This window comes from Hippocampus zosterae, chromosome 2 (assembly GCF_025434085.1).
Source record: "Hippocampus zosterae strain Florida chromosome 2, ASM2543408v3, whole genome shotgun sequence".
NCBI classification, from domain to species: Eukaryota; Metazoa; Chordata; class Actinopteri; order Syngnathiformes; family Syngnathidae; genus Hippocampus; species Hippocampus zosterae.
This window is the reverse complement of record NC_067452.1, coordinates 16,948,167-16,965,530: the sequence shown is the minus strand read 5'-3', so window position 1 is coordinate 16,965,530 and position 17,364 is coordinate 16,948,167. Positions and strand designations below refer to the sequence as shown.

Sequence of the window (17,364 nt, the reverse complement as noted above, 5' to 3'; positions counted from 1 at the left end):
CATTTTTTTCCCACATTGTTTCTGGTCAACCCTCTCAGGCTGTTGCAACCTTGGAAGTCATCGTTTCATCATGTTTGTGAGCCACTTATTTGTGGCAGGTAAGCCTGGGCTGCGTGTAATTTCATATTGTTTTAAATTCCGGTCCATGATCATTGACTGATCAGCGATAATCAATCAAGCCTTTTGGTACAAATAGTTGGCTACATGGGTCAGTGCGAAGAGATGCTCAGCCTTCATGGGTGGGGCCTTGTTTCGACAGTGGCATCATACAGCATGAGAAGCCAGCACAAGAGTGCACGCCAAAAGTTACGTTAAAACAGCAACAACAACAACAACAACAACAACAACAAAATTGCTTGGGAGGGGTACCACAAAAGTTAAACACAATCAGTTAAACATAATAATTTTGACTGCATAGAGATAATCACGTCCAAGACCACCATAAAACATTTATTGTTAAATTCAAGGGCAATTTCTAACAGAGTAACATTATGAATGGTCATGCAAGTGTAAAAGGAAGTTAACCATTGTTGTGCAAATTGAAATGGAAAAACATTGTGTATACTCAGTCTTAACTTGGATGTTGAGTTATATAGTGGCGCAAAGGAGACCCTTGCTATTCTGAGGATGTAAGTTGCTTCGCATTTGAACCCTTCCTGATGAAGTCCCGATTTTACCTCCTTTTTCTGAGTTGCTGCGAAAACGAAATTAAAATTTCTTCTCAAAATGAACGCAAAGTTTTACATGACGTCATGCGCAACAGCTGTTCCACGTCCCGTTATGGCCTTGGCTTCCAAATAGTAAGACTTCAGAAGGGTCCAATCTTAAAGCTGTTGCTTTTCGTCAAAGGCATTAAGAAGTTAGATGATGGTGTTTGATCGCTGGTGAACTTTTGTCTGCTCTTTCTTTTACCGCTGTACGGTCTAATTAGCTTGTTCCGACTTGTCTGTCAGCACAAATTCAGAGTGATGTTCACCAACTTTTCCGTGCTTCATTGCTGATTAGCCACCTGTGCTCAATGTGTTTTCACACAAGCACAGCGAGTCCCTATGCCTATAATGACACGTTATTACAGAAGGAAACGGAGCCCTGACATCTGTGCCCAATGAAAGGGGGGGGGGGGGGTTGCCCCTGCTGCTTTCTTGCATGCATGCATCAAGTTCTGGTTAACAGTTGTCGTTGGCCCCTCCGTGAGCCGTCACCTTACCGTGGTGGAGGGGTTTGCGTGTCCCAATGATCCTAGGAGCTAAGTTGTCTGGGGCTTTATGCCCCTGGCAGGGTCACCCATGGCAAACAGGTTCTAGGTGAGGGGCCAGACAAAGCATGGCTCATAGACCCTTATGATGACTACAATATATGGACCAAGGTTTCCCTTGCCCGGACGCGGGTCACCGGGGCCCCACTCTGGAGCCAGGCCTGGAGGTGGGGCTCGTTGGCAAGCGCCTGGTGGCCGGGCCTACACCCATGGGGCCCGGCCGGGCACAGCCCGAAGAGGCAACGTGGGTCCCCCTTCCCGTGGGCTCACCACCCATGAGAGGGGCCAAAGGGGTCGGGTGCTATGTGAGCTGGGCGGCAGCCAAAGACGGGGACCCTGGCGGTCCGATCCTCGGCTGCAGAAGCTAGCTCTTGGGACATGGAATGTCACCTCTCTGGCAGGGAAGGAGCCCGAGCTGGTGTGTGAGGCAGAGAATTTCCGACTGGATATAGTCGGACTTGCCTCCACACACAGCTTGGGTTCTGGTACCAGTTCTCTCGAGAGGGGTTGGACTCTCTTCCACTCTGGAGTTGCTCACGGTGAGAGGCGCAGGGCAGGTGTGGGCATACTCATTGCCTCCCGGCTCAGTGCCTGTACATTGGGGTTCACACCGGTAGACGAGAGGGTTGCCTCCCTCCGCCTTCGGGTGGGTGGACGGGTCCTGACTGTTGTTTGTGCATATGCACCAAACAGCAGCTCAGCATACCCACCCTTTTTGGAGTCCTTGGAGGGTGTGCTGGAGAGTGCTCCTGCTGGGGACTCCCTTGTTCTGCTGGGGGACTTCAATGCTCACGTGGGCAATGACAGTGAGACTCGGAGGGGCGTGATTGGGAGGAACGGCCCCCCCGATCAGAACTCGAGTGGTGTTTTGTTATTGGACTTCTGTGCTCGCCACGGATTGTCCATAACGAACACCTTGTTCAAACATAAGGGTGTCCATATATGCACTTGGCACCAGGACACCCTAGGCCGCAGTTCGTTGATCGACTTTGTAGTTGTATCATCGGATTTGCGGCCGCATGTTCTGGACACTCGGGTGAAGAGAGGGGCGGAGCTGTCAACTGATCACCACCTGGTGGTGAGTAGGCTCCGATGGTGGGGGAAGATGCCAGTCCGTCCTGGCAGACCCAAACGTATCGTGAGGGTTTGTTGGGAGCGTCTGGCGGAATCCCCCGTCAGAAGGAGTTTCAACTCCCACCTTCGACAGAGCTTTTCCCATGTTCCGGGGGAGGCGGGGGACATTGAGCCCGAGTGGACCATGTTCCGTGCCTCTATTGTTGAGGCGGCCAATCTGAGTTGCGGCCGTAAGGTGGTTGGTGCCTGTCGTGGCGGCAATCCCCGTACTCGCTGGTGGACACCAGCAGTAAGGGATGCCGTCAAGCTGAAGAAGGAGTCCTATCGAGCCTTTATGGCCTGTGGGACCCCAGAGGCAGCTGACGGGTATCGACTGGCCAAGCGGACCGCGGCTTCGGTGGTCGCCGAGGCAAAAACCCGAGCGTGGGAAGAGTTCGGTGAGGCCATGGAAGCCGACTTCCGGACGGCTTCGAGGAAATTCTGGTCCACCATCCGACGTCTCAGGAGGGGGAAGCAGTGCACCACTAACACTGTGTACAGTGGGGATGGGGCGCTGCTGACTTCGACTCGGGACGTTGTGAACCGGTGGGCAGAGTACTTCGAAGACCTCCTCAACTCCACCAACACGCCTTCCTTGGAGGAAGCAGAGTCCGAGGACTCTGTGGTGGGCTCTCCTATCTCTGTGGTTGAAGTCACCGATGTGGTTAAAAAGCTCCTCGGTGGCAAGGCCCCAGGGGTGGATGAGATCCGCCCGGAGTTCCTCAAGGCTCTGGATGTTGTGGGGCTGTCCTGGTTGACACGCCTCTACAACATCGCGTGGTCAACAGGGAGAGTGCCTCTGGATTGGCAGACCGGGGTGGTAGTCCCTCTTTTTAAAAAGGGGGACCGGAGGGTGTGTTCCAACTACAGAGGGATCACACTCCTCAGCCTCCCTGGTAAGGTCTATTCAGGGGTGCTGGAGAGGAGGGTCCGTCAGAAAGTCGAGCCTCAGATTGAGGAGTGTGGTTTTCGTCCCGGCCGTGGAACAGTGGACCAGCTCTACACCCTTAGCAGGGTCCTTGAGGGTATGTGGGAATTCGCCCAACCAGTCTACATGTGTTTTGTGGACTTGGAGAAGGCGTTTGACCGTGTCCCTCGGGGAGTTCTGTGGGGGGTGCTTCGTGGGTATGGGGTACCGAACCCCCTGATACGGGCTGTTCGGTCACTATACCACCGATGTCAGAGTTTGGTTCGCATTGCCGGCAGTAAGTCGGAACCGTTTCCAGTGGGGGTAGGACTCCGCCAAGGCTGCCCTTTGTCGCCGATTCTGTTCATAACCTTTATGGACAGAATTTCTAGGCGCAGCCGAAGCGTTGAGGGAGTCCGTTTTGGGGGCCTCAGTATTACATCCCTGCTTTTTGCAGATGATGTGGTGCTGTTGGCTCCTTCAAACGGGGCTCTACAACTCTCACTGGAGCGTTTCGCAGCCGAGTGTGAAGCGGTTGGGATGAAAATCAGCACCTCCAAATCTGAAACCATGGTCCTCAGTCGGAAAAGGGTGGAGTGCCCCCTCCGGGTCGGGGAGGAGATATTACCCCAAGTGGAGGAGTTTAAGTATCTTGGGGTCTTGTTCACGAGTGAGGGCAGGAGGGAGCGAGAGATCGACAGGCGGATCGGTGCAGCGTCTGCTGTGATGCGGACGTTGTATCGGTCTGTCGTGGTGAAGAAGGAGCTGAGCCAAAGGGCGAAGCTCTCAATTTACCGGTCGATCTACGTCCCAACCCTCATCTATGGCCACGAGCTATGGGTCGTGACCGAAAGAACGAGATCCCGGATACAAGCGGCCGAAAAGAGTTTTCTCCGCAGGGTGTCCGGGCTCTCCCTTAGAGATAAGGTGAGGAGCTCGGTCATCCGGGAGGGGCTCAGAGTCGAGCCGCTTATCCTCCACATCGAGAGGAGCCAGATGAGGTGGCTTGGGCATCTGATTTGAATGCCTCCTGAGCGCCTCCCTGGTGAGGTGTTCCGGGCATGTCCCACCGGGAGGAGACCCCGAGGAAGACCCAGGACACGCTGGAGAGACTACGTCACCCAGCTGGCCTGGGAACGCCTCTGGATCCCCCGGGGAGAGCTGGAAGAAGTAGCTAGGGAGAGGGAAGTCTGGGCTTCCCTGCTAAAGCTGTTGCCCCCGCGACCCGGCCCCGGATAAGCGGTAGATGACGGACGGACGGAGTTGTCGTTGGAGGTGTGAGCACACCTTGAAATTAAGGCCCATTTGAGAGTTATGAGGACCGGTGCAATTTACCTGTCCACTGCTGTGAGGTCGATGCTCCAAAGTTCTGTTTTTGGACTCTCTTATTGGCGCCTCTGAGCTCCTTTGCTTCATTGTTGCAAAGCCAAGATCCTTTTTCAAGGCCTAATTTTGCTTGAGTGAGCAACGGACCAAAAAGCCGTACACCCCACCAGCCCCCCTGCAATGTTTTGCTGCTAACAGCTCAGTCTAGTATAAAGTCAATCAAAGAAGTTCTTTCAAACACAGTGATGTTGTTTGGAAACACATGGCTGTCGTTAAGCCTAACACATAAAAAGTGACTGTATTTCAACCTTTTGGACAACCTTTGTTTGGTATGTTGAGTGGCACGCATTGGCGGCTGACTCAGTCATTATTTTTTTTCCTATATTGACCTTCCTTTGAGCTGCTCCAACTTCTTTCCTGATGGCTGACTTTTATGGCCAATTCTAACAGGGGTACTTTACAAATCAGGACCATTAAATGGCTCTTTATTGCAAACTCATCATTGGTAACGATTAGCTTACCTCCCAATGAGTTGTCCACCGCTCATTAGCAGAGAAACAGTCATAGCAAAACAAGATTCTGATGTTTATGTCAAAGCACCCTCTATTATTTATTTCCTTATTTATTTTTGCTCTAGCATGCATTGTTCAAGAGGAATCCCTTGAGGAATACTTATTTAAGCTGCGAGTAGTTTTGTTTTGGAGCTCATCATAAGAAGAAGGGCAAATGAATTATTTTCACTCAAGTCTGCCCTTCAAAGGGTCAAGCTAGCAGGCACAGTCATGTTTGCAGTGGAGGAATCTCCACCTGCAATGTCATCAAGGTCCACTGGTTCAGTCATTTATTTTCCTTTTTTTTCCCCCCTGTACAGTACCACACAGCACCTTTATGACCACCCACTTGTGTTAAATCTTACAGTTAGAAACGACAACTCGAGCTATCTTGTCAATAAGTGTGATTAGAAATGGGACAGTTTGCTGCAGGCCGAACGTCTAGACAGGATGATTCACCAGGTGAGCTAATAAACCACAGTCACTTGGTCCACGCTGTCGATCAAAACATCCACGAAGCAAGTCTCATCAATGATAAAACAAAGATTCACGGTACAAATAGTAAAATGAAACCTAACATTCCACATTGGTTCCCATAAAATTAAATGATGCAGAAATGGTCAGCGCGGAGCCTGTCGTTGACCTTGGGCAAAATGTATATGTGTATCTCCTAACCAACAGCAGTTCCCCGGACCTGCGTTTGTACTCCAGCCACATCTCCATCCTGGACTCTCCTACATTGCCTGTCCAAAGGCTGGTTTGGCTCTCTGGCTGTCTTAAATTTGTACACTTATTCCCAAACACAGAGACACCGGAAGAGCAAAGAACGCCTCAGAAGGGCATTCAACTGTTAAACAGCTGTCTGAGCTTGTTAAAAATTTCACGGCATGATTTCACGGCATAAATTCACGAACAAAGGCTGTTCTTGATCCATCAAATTAATGGGAGATTAAACATTAAATCATAAGGGACATTTGTAGGTGTGGAAAAAAAATAATGTGTCCAATCCAAGAAATAAATCTGCCCCTTTACAACACAGATAAGCTTATCCTATTAACAAGGTTCCTGTTTTCAAAGTAGCTGAAAGGAAAGTACTTTGCCGCTTGAGCAGTCCCACCTCTGCATGACTGGGATTCCCCAGATCCCCCTTCTCGAGCCAGCCGCCAGAACAACCCAGTTTTGCAAGTGTCCTGCCTCTTGATCCTTTGTCACGGCGTGACAGAAGGAATCTGAATGTAAAGGTTTTAAACTGTATGGAGATGGTGCGCGCCAACAGAGGGAAGGCATTTGATGGCGCCAAAGCGGGCACCTGATCCCCTCTCACATGCTGCAATCCAGTAGTTGGCTTCAGGAATGTTCATCTTGCTTTGTTTTAGGGTAAATAAGCAGTAAAGCTCATTGACTTTTTTTGGGGGTGGGGGGTGGTTAAGATCTACTTTGATCCCAGGAATTGGGGGGAATAAATGGCTTCCTTTACCAAACAGAGGAAACATTTTGTGGGAAGTTCCCTTTTAGGCTGGGGCTTCAGGTCACAGCTCCACTTCCAAAACTGTAGTGTATTTGATTCTCATCAATCGAGTCTATGGATCGTCATTAAAAATGAGCAGACAGCAGCAAAAGCTCATCCGCCCTGCCACTTAAACGTCATCGTCTCAAGTGTGGAGTCTCTTCAAAGAAATAAATGACCCCCACCCCTCAAAATTACCCATAACCTTTGACCTCAAGCATTTTTTATTGAATCGCATTCAGAAACGATGCATCAGAGACATAATCACAGTGATGACACCACAACAAATGTGTGCAGCTCAGCTATAATTTCGGTCAGACATCGTCCAAAAGCCAGAGATTTCTTGCATTGGTCCAGTACAATGAAGATTAGTTCCAAAGAGCACATCACTGACAAGTAACATGAATTGCCCACATGGCCGATTTTTGACATGGGGCTAAATCCACTGTGTCCACACCCAGGCACGACTCTAGGAAGTTTTCTCTCCCGAGGCTAGAGTGGGGGTGAGGGGGGGGGGGGGCTTGACCGATTACATAGGGGGGTTGACAAAGTAATTTAGAAATATGTTCTAGAATATCAAATAATTACTTGTGTGGCTTAACTGGGGCCACAGAGATTTCACCCCCAATAGCCCCTGTGTAGCGTCGTCCCTGGTCACATCACTTTGCAGAGGTTTGAAATGGAATCAAATGGAAATGAAAAAAGTGTACTGTCTGTACTACTGTATTTGTAGTCAGGAGGTTGTGTTTGATGTTGTTTAATTGTCAGGTGAAACCCATCAGTGTTCGATGTTAATGCTTGTTCAATGGCCGTTGGCCATCATTCCATCGTGTTGGGCCGCCTATCTACCTGTAGACACCGGTCTGACCGGGCCACGACAAATTTCGAAGTCACTGCTGCTGAAATTGGCTCGAAAGTGCATTTTAAAAAATTTACCGACCAAAACAGCTGAAAACATCTTGGCACAAACATAATGTTGTGAGAAAGAAAAAAAGTGACCGGTGCATGCTTGACTGCATAAATTGGCATGAACCAGGGTTAACCACATGTCCGTAGCTTCGGCTAGCCCGATCACCGCTTGTCTTAATAGATTCATACCAGTAACAGCAGGACCACGGAATACAACAACAAGGGCATCAATGCAAAGTTGCTTTTCATTACCAGATTATTACGTTCAATAATACACGGACAACAATTGTGTGCCAATGAGAACTTTATTATATATTATTTATCATAGAAGGTCCAGCACATTGCACAACGACACCAAGACAGTTTACAGCATTGCATCGTGACTGTCATACCACTTGTCCGAATATGGCATACCATCGGTCTCATTGAAGTGTAGCAAATGGTCAATGCTATTTTTAATCATTTGTTATTACAGTGGTCGGCCTGGTGGTCGACTGCTTCGCGCGTTGGCCTCACAGTGCAGAGGTGCTGGGTTGAATTCCGGCTGCGGCCTTTTTGCCCTCAAAAGAAAATTTACTGTGTATGAGCTATCTCCATCGCAAATGTATGTCCCTTTACTGGCCAGAGACGTGCATCCATATTCTGTTGCCTACCCAGTCATGCTGCAGGACATTTGGTGTGAGGGTGAAATAGCCCCTGCAGACACACAGCTCCGGAGGTATTTTTATCTCCTTCTTGAATTCCATCTCTGTTGTCCATGTTGATCTCCCGTCTCTGTGAATAAACCGAGTCACCACTTCTTAACAGGCAGACACTCCACGGAGCTTTCATTTGAACTCAAGACAAACAGAGGCAGTAGTTGCAGAGCAACAAAGTGCGATGAGAATGCCGGATACACCCTGCCTTTCTGATTTGGGATTTCTTTGCATATTTATCAAGTTTCAGGTCATCACGCTAATATGAAGATCTGACAAAGACAACCAAAGTATTCAGTGTTAAACAGTTATTTTCCTTTGTTTTACTCTGCTGTCTGCAGGTAAGTTGGCATTACCTTACCTGGTAAATAAAGGTTAAAAAATGTAAATTCAAAATTAATTTTCTCAATGATTTTTAAGAGAGATGAAAAAGCAATTCAGTTAACTGTGACTAACCAGTTACAGTATTGGAAAACTGAATGCAATTTGAGTTGCCACAAGCAGGCCATACTCGTGCCATATTTGTTGAATCAAGAAATCACTTCAAGTAGCCAAAAAATAGAATATAAGATCTTAAAAAGCAAAATGTCACGCCTCGATCCAAAGAAATTAAAAATAATAATAATAACAATAAAAATCTAAACAAAGCGACTGAAATATGATACCAGCTTGTCCTGCCATCAGTTGGTGCCCTCTGGTTCAAGAGCTCTTGTGTTCATGCAGCTGGATGACAGCCCGAAACATACCAGCAAGTCCACCACTGTATAGCTCAATCAAACCAAAATGAGAGTTTTGAAGAAAAGTCAAAGTCCGGATTTAAATCCAATGAAGATGCTGTGGTGTGACCTTAAATGCAGTTTCTGCTTGAAAACACTGCAATATGACTGAGTTAAAATAATTCTTGGAAGAAGAGTGGGCCAAAATTCCTCCAGAGCAGCCTGAAAGATTCATCAAAAACATTTGACTTTAGTTATTGCTGTCATGGTTGACACAACCACTTATTTGGGTCACGTAGCATTCTTTTTTGATGCACATAGCTCCAGTCCAGATATGTCCCAAATATGTTAATAAAAATATCAAACATGTTATATTTGATATTTTCTTGATTCTCTGCGAGCTAATAAAATGAATGTGTAATGTGACAAATTTAAAGTCCCTGTAAAGTCAAAGCCTTGATTTTTGTCCAAGGAAGCAATCGACAGCATATCCTTGATGTGCTGTTGATGAACCTTGATGTCAAAACTGATGTTTCACTGCCCGCACCGCACCTTTCTCAAAATTCAAACTTTCCTTGCTCAAGAAGCATTTTGGGCAAAAGATGAAACCAAAGAAAGCCATTTTCCGTCACTGTTACATTTGTGTATCCAACTTCATGTCACATGTTCCCATTTCCACTCACATTAAAAATCCAATCTTGAACTGATTTCTGGAATTATCGGATTCTTTTAAGTGCTTGATTGGATAATGGCTCTTATCTGAGAAATCAGATGAACACACCAAGATCTCGCTTTGTTCATGTTTCCACTGGGGGCTGTAGGAATGTTTTTTTTTTTCTCCTATTTGGGAATAGATTCCAGGCAGGCTGTTATTTCTCCTTCCTGACTCCCACTTTCAGCTGTTTCATAGTGTACTGCTGAGCAAAAACACTTCTTAGTGTCTTTCCATTTGGGGTATACAGTGCAGATCAACAACAACAGGAGTGGTGCACATCTGTCTCTGCTGCTCATTTGTAAATAAATGCCATACAAATCTCAGGGAATCTTTTTATTCTTACACGATTTAAGGTGACTTCCTTTTCTGTGTTGGTCTTCCACAGGTGTGTGAAAAGCAAGAATGACTTTGATGTGGTTAAGACGCCGTCCTGGCTTAACAGCAGGTTGTGTTGTGATGTCTTAAGTTTGAAGTGCATCTTAGGTGACAAGGCAAAAACCTCAACATGCTGGAATTGCTTTTGAGTTCCAATCGCGTCACCATGGTACCGACACAAATCCGAGTTCATTAACTCAGCATGTGTTTTCAGACCTGAATGAATTACCTTCTCGTTGGATTAATTTTGATTGAAAAAAGGATCCTTTAAGGTTATCCATATAAAGGTTTTAAAACTCACGTTTTGTATGTTTAAAAAAACCCATAATATTTAGTTCTTATTCAAATTATTTCAACTCTTATGAAGAAGCTTATGGGAAATAGCTTTGTGGCCAAGTTGCGTCCATGCTCTCTTTTATTGATAGATGTGTCAAATTGGGGGAAAACATTTTTGGATGATTATCTATTGCAGTCAAAGTTGTGTAAACTGTGAATTACGTTTGGGTTTATTCAGCCACTCTTCCCCCCCACACTTGAGAGATGAGCTCATGGAGTGCACAGTGGGGGCATGAGTGAGTTCTGGCCTGCCATTATGTTGGACAGCAAGAGTGAGGCCAAGTCAACAGCTGGTCTCCAATTATTTGGTCCTGAGGCAGGAATAAAGAGCGTGAAATGAAAGGGGGAGGGGGTCTAAACTGTTGACATCAGTGGGGGGGGGGGGGGGGGGGACCAGCGCGTAGACAGCCCTTCTCTCCAAAACTGAAGTGGTCTTCAAACATTCCAAAAGTGAAGAACAATTCCCAATTGCAGTTTATCCTGTGCTTTCCACCTCCACGGCCTCCAATTAAATTGTTAACACAATGCAGTGCTCGACAACAATTTCCTACATGTTTTCATAATCCCCCCAAAACAGCATTGGAGTCTGCACGGAAAATTCACATCCTCTTTTTTCCGAGGTGACCATTTCAGCCGTGAACCAAAGCAATCATTTTCACTCTGAGGGCCCTAAATTTTGTATTTCCAGCATAATTCTAGTGAAAAGTGCAGTCTAACTGTGGGCATGGCTGAAGTTTTCCTCTGGAATCGTTGTAGTCGTGCGCGGTTAGAAATTGGCGTTTGCACCGTTGTGGGAGCAAACGCCACTGACTCGATTCCCCGGTCATCAAAGCGGTTCTGCTCATTCCCTTCAAATTCAGTGCAAGTGATGTGCGCAGTCGACATGGCGTGAATCGCTGCAAGCAAAGTATGCTTATAAAGAACCGCAAGATCTACACTTGCCGATGAGGTAAAGTTGGCCGCTGGATGCCTCTTCCAGTAAAAATTGATGCGTTAGTCATAGCGGTTGATTCTAAACGATATCGGATCCAATGTAGGGTAGGCTCAAAGTGTTGATGTAACATCGGCTTAAAGCACTCAACCATAGTACGTCATCATATGCTTATTTCGGGCACTGCGGTGTCTATTCTTCGCTGTGTATGAGCGAGTGAGCGTTTTTATGTCGTAAATCAGTCGGCCTCAGATGGCCACGGTGGCACTGCTCTTTTGGTCCAAGTGGCCGCCGGTGCCCGTACTACATTCGCCAGCTGTCGTCTGGAGCAATTGGAGCTGGTCTCTGACTTCCCGGCTCTCTGCATGTCAATCTCAACAATGCTACCGGAAACGCACTCTAAATATCTTAACACTTCTTTCATACCCTTTTATCTTGCATGTTTTATGCACGTCAAGTACAAAAGATTTTTATTTTTCTTTGATTTTGTTCTTTTGACTTGTTTTTCTCATGAGTCTTAAGATTAATTTGCATATTTTTCTCTTGACAAGAACACCACTGGTTTTATTCCCAACGCAAACCCAATCCACAAGATTGACAACCCCCACCTATTAATTCAGAATTTGCTCGTTCCTGACTGGAATGTCTGATGAGTGTGTGCCTCTTCAGCTAGTGTCTTTCATTTTGTGTGTGTGTATGTGTGTGTGTGTGTGTGTGTGTGTGTGTGTGTGTGTGTGTGTGCGCGTGCATGTGTATAAATAAGGATATAAGGATAACTTTACTGCCTAAGACAACTCATCAAGTAGCATCTGGCTGTCAACCGTGTCAAGCGTCATATTTCAAGAGCCATTTAAACATACGATCTCTGCATTCTTTACGGCTGTTCTGTTGCCAGACTGTGACTTTTGCTCTTGAGCAATGTTTCAGTGGTTTTCTGTTAAGGTGGATATTTAAACCAAAACACATTAAATTAAACCCAATAAACAAACCAAAAAAAAAACAATCTCATTGTCATTCATCAGACTGAAGGACATGGTCTGATTAAAAGTCGGCAATACCTGCTGTTAAAGTCTTGTCCACATTTGAGCAACTGTGCATACAAGTGCTGTCGAAATGAATTAATCTCAACTTAATTTGTAGCTTTTGGGTGCATCATTCCTGGCCATATTTGGCCAAGACAAGTCCGCACAGGCTGGACGCTTCATTCAACAAGCTTACATGTGTTCTGCAGGCTCTGCTCACTTCACAGGGAAGCTTGACTTCAACTTACACAGCCTGGTCAAGGTGGAAATGTGTTTCCACATGACAAAGTTGTTGTTCAGAAGTCGTTCCGATAGCACGGTTAGCAAAAAAGCCAAATCATCTGTGACAAAATGATTGACGGCATGGCCGGAGAGTGTCACACCAAACATCCACACTTCTCAGTTACATGCGTCACGCCTCTGGAATGCCGGCACACTATAAAAAATTTACTTTTTTTTTCTTTCATTATCCAAAATATTTTAATTTGTCCTTACTGTGATCACTTTGTCCTGTGCTGTCATAACGTTTAGCTTCTTTGAAGTTCATGAGTTGCCCTACGGTAGTTGCCTCCGTAGGATTGGAGTGATTTTTTTTCCCCCCTAAAAGTGAGAAGGTTTGAAGGCTGTAGCAAACCAAGCCTGACTTATGTGTTGTGTGGGAGGTTGACGAGAGGACCACAAAGAATAAAAAGCACCATTCTTCCCTTGTTGCAATGTCTCCATCCCTGCCCCCTTTTTGTCAGACCTGTTTGTTGCGCCCATCCTGTTAGTCATGGAACCTTTTGGGAAGATATAGCCCTGCACCTGTCAGTGTTTGTCGAATGAAGAACTTCTTTCCATTTCCTCCCTGTCCAATCACTTTAGATTAAACCCTGTAGAAATGTCAAAAGCGCTGCGCGGAGCTTCAGAACCTCACTCATCAGAGCTTTTATGCAACAGGGGCCCAGGTCAGAGGTTTAGTGTCATGAGTGGCAGTTTGTCAGTTCACTTGCCATTCCAGGAGCACAAAGCCATTCTGTTAACACAAACATCTTAAGTCCTCTTCAATGTGCAGGTACTGTTAGATACAAGCACAAAGAAATCTCAGTGGCCATCGTTTGTCAGCACAGTGGTTAGAACTAGCATGAATTTAGGACTGCATTGGTTAAAAAAATGCTTGAGGCATTTCTTTTTTTTTGCCTGCCTTGCCCGCTTATTTATGGGATCACTGTCAGGAAGAAGTCACGTTAACTGCAGCAACTATTGTTCATGCTATGCATGGCAGTAACATTCCGTCACTGCAGTCAGAAGGCCAACGTCAAAATAAACCTAACCTTACCGAATAATATAGGGACATCAATGGTGTGTGTGTGTGCGCGTGTGTGTGTGCCCGCACACGTGTGTGTGTGTGTGTGTGTGTGTGTGTATTCTCCCTATCCGCTTTATCCGGGTGCTGGAGCCTATCCCAGACTTCTTCGGGCAGTAGGTGGGGGACACCCTGAACCGGTTTCCAGCCAATCACAGGGCACACAGAAACAAACAACCGCACTCACACGAGGGAAAATGTCGAGTGTTCAACCAGCCTGCCATGCATGTTTTTGGAATGTGGGAGCAACCCGGAGCACCCGGAGAAAACCCACGCAGGCCCGGGGAGAACATGCAAACTACACACAGGAGTTTGTAAGTCAGTAGAATTTTATTTTACTTTATTTCATAGCTGCATCCCTATGCATGATGTACATCAATTTATTGCAACCCCCCTAACCATCCCAACAATGGGAATGTGTCAGAAATAAGGGTGCTTAGTTTCTGCGGATCAGGTGTACTGGTGCTTGGCGGTGCACGGTGGGCCTCAGCCTTTCTCAGTGTGATGTGTGTGCATCAAGCTTGCCTGTACCTTACCTTCCTTGCATGTTGCCACTTCAAGTCTCAGCAGAGGTGCTTGGTTTTAAGGAGTGAGAGCATAAAAACAAAGGTCATGGAGAAATGGAAAGTTGAAGAGGTCAGGGAGGGCAGGTTCTGTGCTTCCCGCATGTGTGAATGAACGTCGGGGTTTGTTTGTTACTTCCATCTGTGGTCACATGCTAATTCTCTATCACGAATGGACTTTGTCTTTCATGTTTCCCACAGCTTGTCCTGCAGCTGCATCAGCAGCCTGATTCACAACTGGGAAAATCAAAGTTCCCTGAAGAGCTATCATCATGCTGTGTCTGGCAGGCTTTGCTTTTCAACTATAGGAACTCGTATTTGCTGGTGTGGACACACCATATGTCCATTAACTGATCGAAAATACAAGTTTGGTCTGTCTCACATGCAGGTACTATCGAACAACACGCTTAAGTCAGCTGTGAACAAACACATTTTAGGGGCTTTTGATTTGGCTTCAGCACAGTGGCTCGATTCGTTGTCTGCAAATTGAATTGTTTATTTTGTGGGCATATGTTATGTGTTTAATGATCTATGAGATCATAGATTTCTGTCCCTAAATTATTCTCTTCGAATAAGTCAAGATGGAAGAACGCCAGCAAGCACTTGTCACAATGAAAAAGCTGGTTGTGACATTACAAACCAACACAGTTCAAATGGAGTTGTCTTGATGAAAAATCTTTTGTGGCATTGGGTTGAGTTTGAGGTATCGCAGTGAATCGATTCATCGACACCTAATCGCTCATCAAATGAATCAACAACTATTTTGGTAACTGATTAATTGTCTAAAGCCATTTTGAACTTCAAATTGTCCAAAACCTCTGATTTGTGCCCATCAACATTAAACACTCTCTATTTTATGGTGTCCTTTGTGAAAGCAGACAATGATCTTTTGTGTTTATCAAATGAATGCGATTGCAAACATCTTCTTTTACTAGATCAACATTTTGCCTCATTTTCTGGGATGTTGTGGACCAAAACCAAACCAGTGGCTGAATCATCATCAATTCATGAAACAACAAAACTTCAATGAATTCTGAAAATCATATTTTGCATCCACAGTTAAAACAAAAAATCCTTGCCATTGTCATGTATAGTACTTGAATCTGAGTCTTAAGAGTGTATATCAAACTGGTCGACATTAGCATTAATCATTACTCAAGAAGTAGCTCTCACTTTCCAAAACGTAGGCGAGGACTAAATTATTCCTTTTCATCTGCTATTACGTTATTTGGTTTTGTTTGCTTATTAAGCCATGACAATTAAACAACCGCACTCACTTAAAAAATATTTTGTAACAAGCTATCATGCTTAAAATATTCCAATAGCAGCAGCTCTAAGTGGTTATCCAGTCCGTTTGTAAAAACTTGTCTTTCCCCCTGTCACATGAATTTCTTAATGGCACCCAAGTATGGGGGCGGCCCGATAGTCCAGTGGTTAGCACGTCGGCTTCACAGTGCAGGGGTACCGGGTTCGATTCCAGCTTCGGCCTCTCTGTGTGGAGTTTGCATGTTCTCCTCGGGCCTGCGTGGGTTTTCTCCGGGTGCTCCGGTTTCCTCCCACATTCCAAAAATATGCATGGCAGGCTGATTCAACACTCTAAATTGTCCCGAGGTGTGAGTGTGAGCGTGGATGGTTGTTCGTCTCTGTGTGCCCTGCAATTGGATGGCAACCGATTCAGGGTGTCCCCCGCCTACTGCCCAGAGACAGCTGGGATAGGCTCCAGCACCCCCCGTGAGGATTTGAGCTGACTGCGGTGGCATGGTAAAAACACGAATTCTCACCCGATATTCTTTAACCGGGTACAAATACAATCCAAATCGTTGGCTCTTTTGCACATTTCTGGATGTTTTCACCATGGTGGCACTTAGCGTCAGCAGATGATATCCTAACTAACCCAAAGGAGCAGGACGGACGAGAAGATCATACTGATGGTTGACTGGTTGGCACCACTGAAAGGAATTTGTTTAGTCAGCGGTTTGCTTTTGAAAATGGCCCGGGCTTGTTGTTGTAAGGGTGTTCAGTCGGGGGGGGGAGAGGATTTGGAGGGGCTTGATGTACTTATTTATTATCTGCAGCCATTTAAAGGGGAAACTAGCATGACAGAGTTGGGTGGAAATAGGAACTGGCGGGCCATGCCAGCTTTGAATGCCAACGGTGTCATCCTGCCAGTCGTAGCTACACTTCTAAGCCTGCGTCTGAGCGGTTCGGGAAAAGCAAGGGCGCTCAAGCGGGGTGAGCCCCATCAAGATGATCAGATACCACGTCTGGCTCACTTTGAGTCTCCTCACTGAAATTGTGTAACTGCATCTGATAGATACAAGACAAGGCCTTTTATTCATTGACCTTGGCGAGGATTACTGCTGTGTCCATAGACGTTTCTTTTCAGTGCATGCCCACCCACCGTCTTTTGGAAAATATTGATTGTAAAACGAGATAAATTTCAAACGCAACCAAACCAAGCTGAACTTTGGATTGTCATCCTGATTTGGGAGTGAGCATCTGGTTGTGAATAAAGAAACCGACTTATGTTCCACCTGAGGGAACAAAGCAAGTTCAAAGCATGTTTTAAGCCATGCGGTCATCAAACAATCCCATCCTCACTTCCTTCCTTCTTTGCAAGTCGCCATTTGTGGGTCATATATGCATGCCGGAACTTAAGATGTAATTGCAAAAATAAGAGCAGGTCACAAACTCTTATTTTCATGTGAACTCTTGAAAAGCTCTCAGAGAGATAATAAATGTTGAAAGTAAACATGTCACAATGCTTTGGTTTCCTGCCGCAGTCTTTTGTTTTGTTTCCACCCTTCCCAGGGTGGAAGCATATCATTGGGTGGAACCCTGCTCCGCGAAGACTTCAACCTCTATAAATCTTTCCGTGTTTGCTTCAGGTGATACAGGCCTCCAAGGTGTGGGGAGAGGTCCCTTTGCCGGATGACTTAGTGGAGCAGAAGGATATCCAGGCGGCGCCCAGTTTACTAGACGACGATGAGGACTTCATTGCTGATGAAGCTTCCGGAGGTGGGCAGCACCACTACCAACCATCGTGTTTTGCTTTCTGTGCACGTCTCAACCTGAAGAGATGATTCTAGATATTGTTT

At 46.1% G+C, this 17,364-nt stretch overlaps 2 protein-coding genes across 10 annotated transcripts in view; one reads left to right on the top strand and one right to left on the bottom strand.

Annotated features, from left to right (window-relative positions):
* Positions 1-17,364, top strand: part of hspg2 (heparan sulfate proteoglycan 2) — an 88,995-nt gene that overhangs the window by 8,935 nt on the left and 62,696 nt on the right. For all 7 annotated transcript variants that reach the window (XM_052058494.1, XM_052058498.1, XM_052058495.1 and 4 more), the window contains exon 2: positions 17,155-17,284. In XM_052058494.1, coding sequence (XP_051914454.1) covers positions 17,155-17,284 — 130 coding nt within the window. The remainder of the gene's footprint in view (positions 1-17,154; positions 17,285-17,364) is intronic.
* The window catches only part of mul1b (mitochondrial E3 ubiquitin protein ligase 1b), a 141,438-nt gene that overhangs the window by 69,191 nt on the left and 54,883 nt on the right, over positions 1-17,364 (bottom strand). The window lies entirely within an intron of this gene.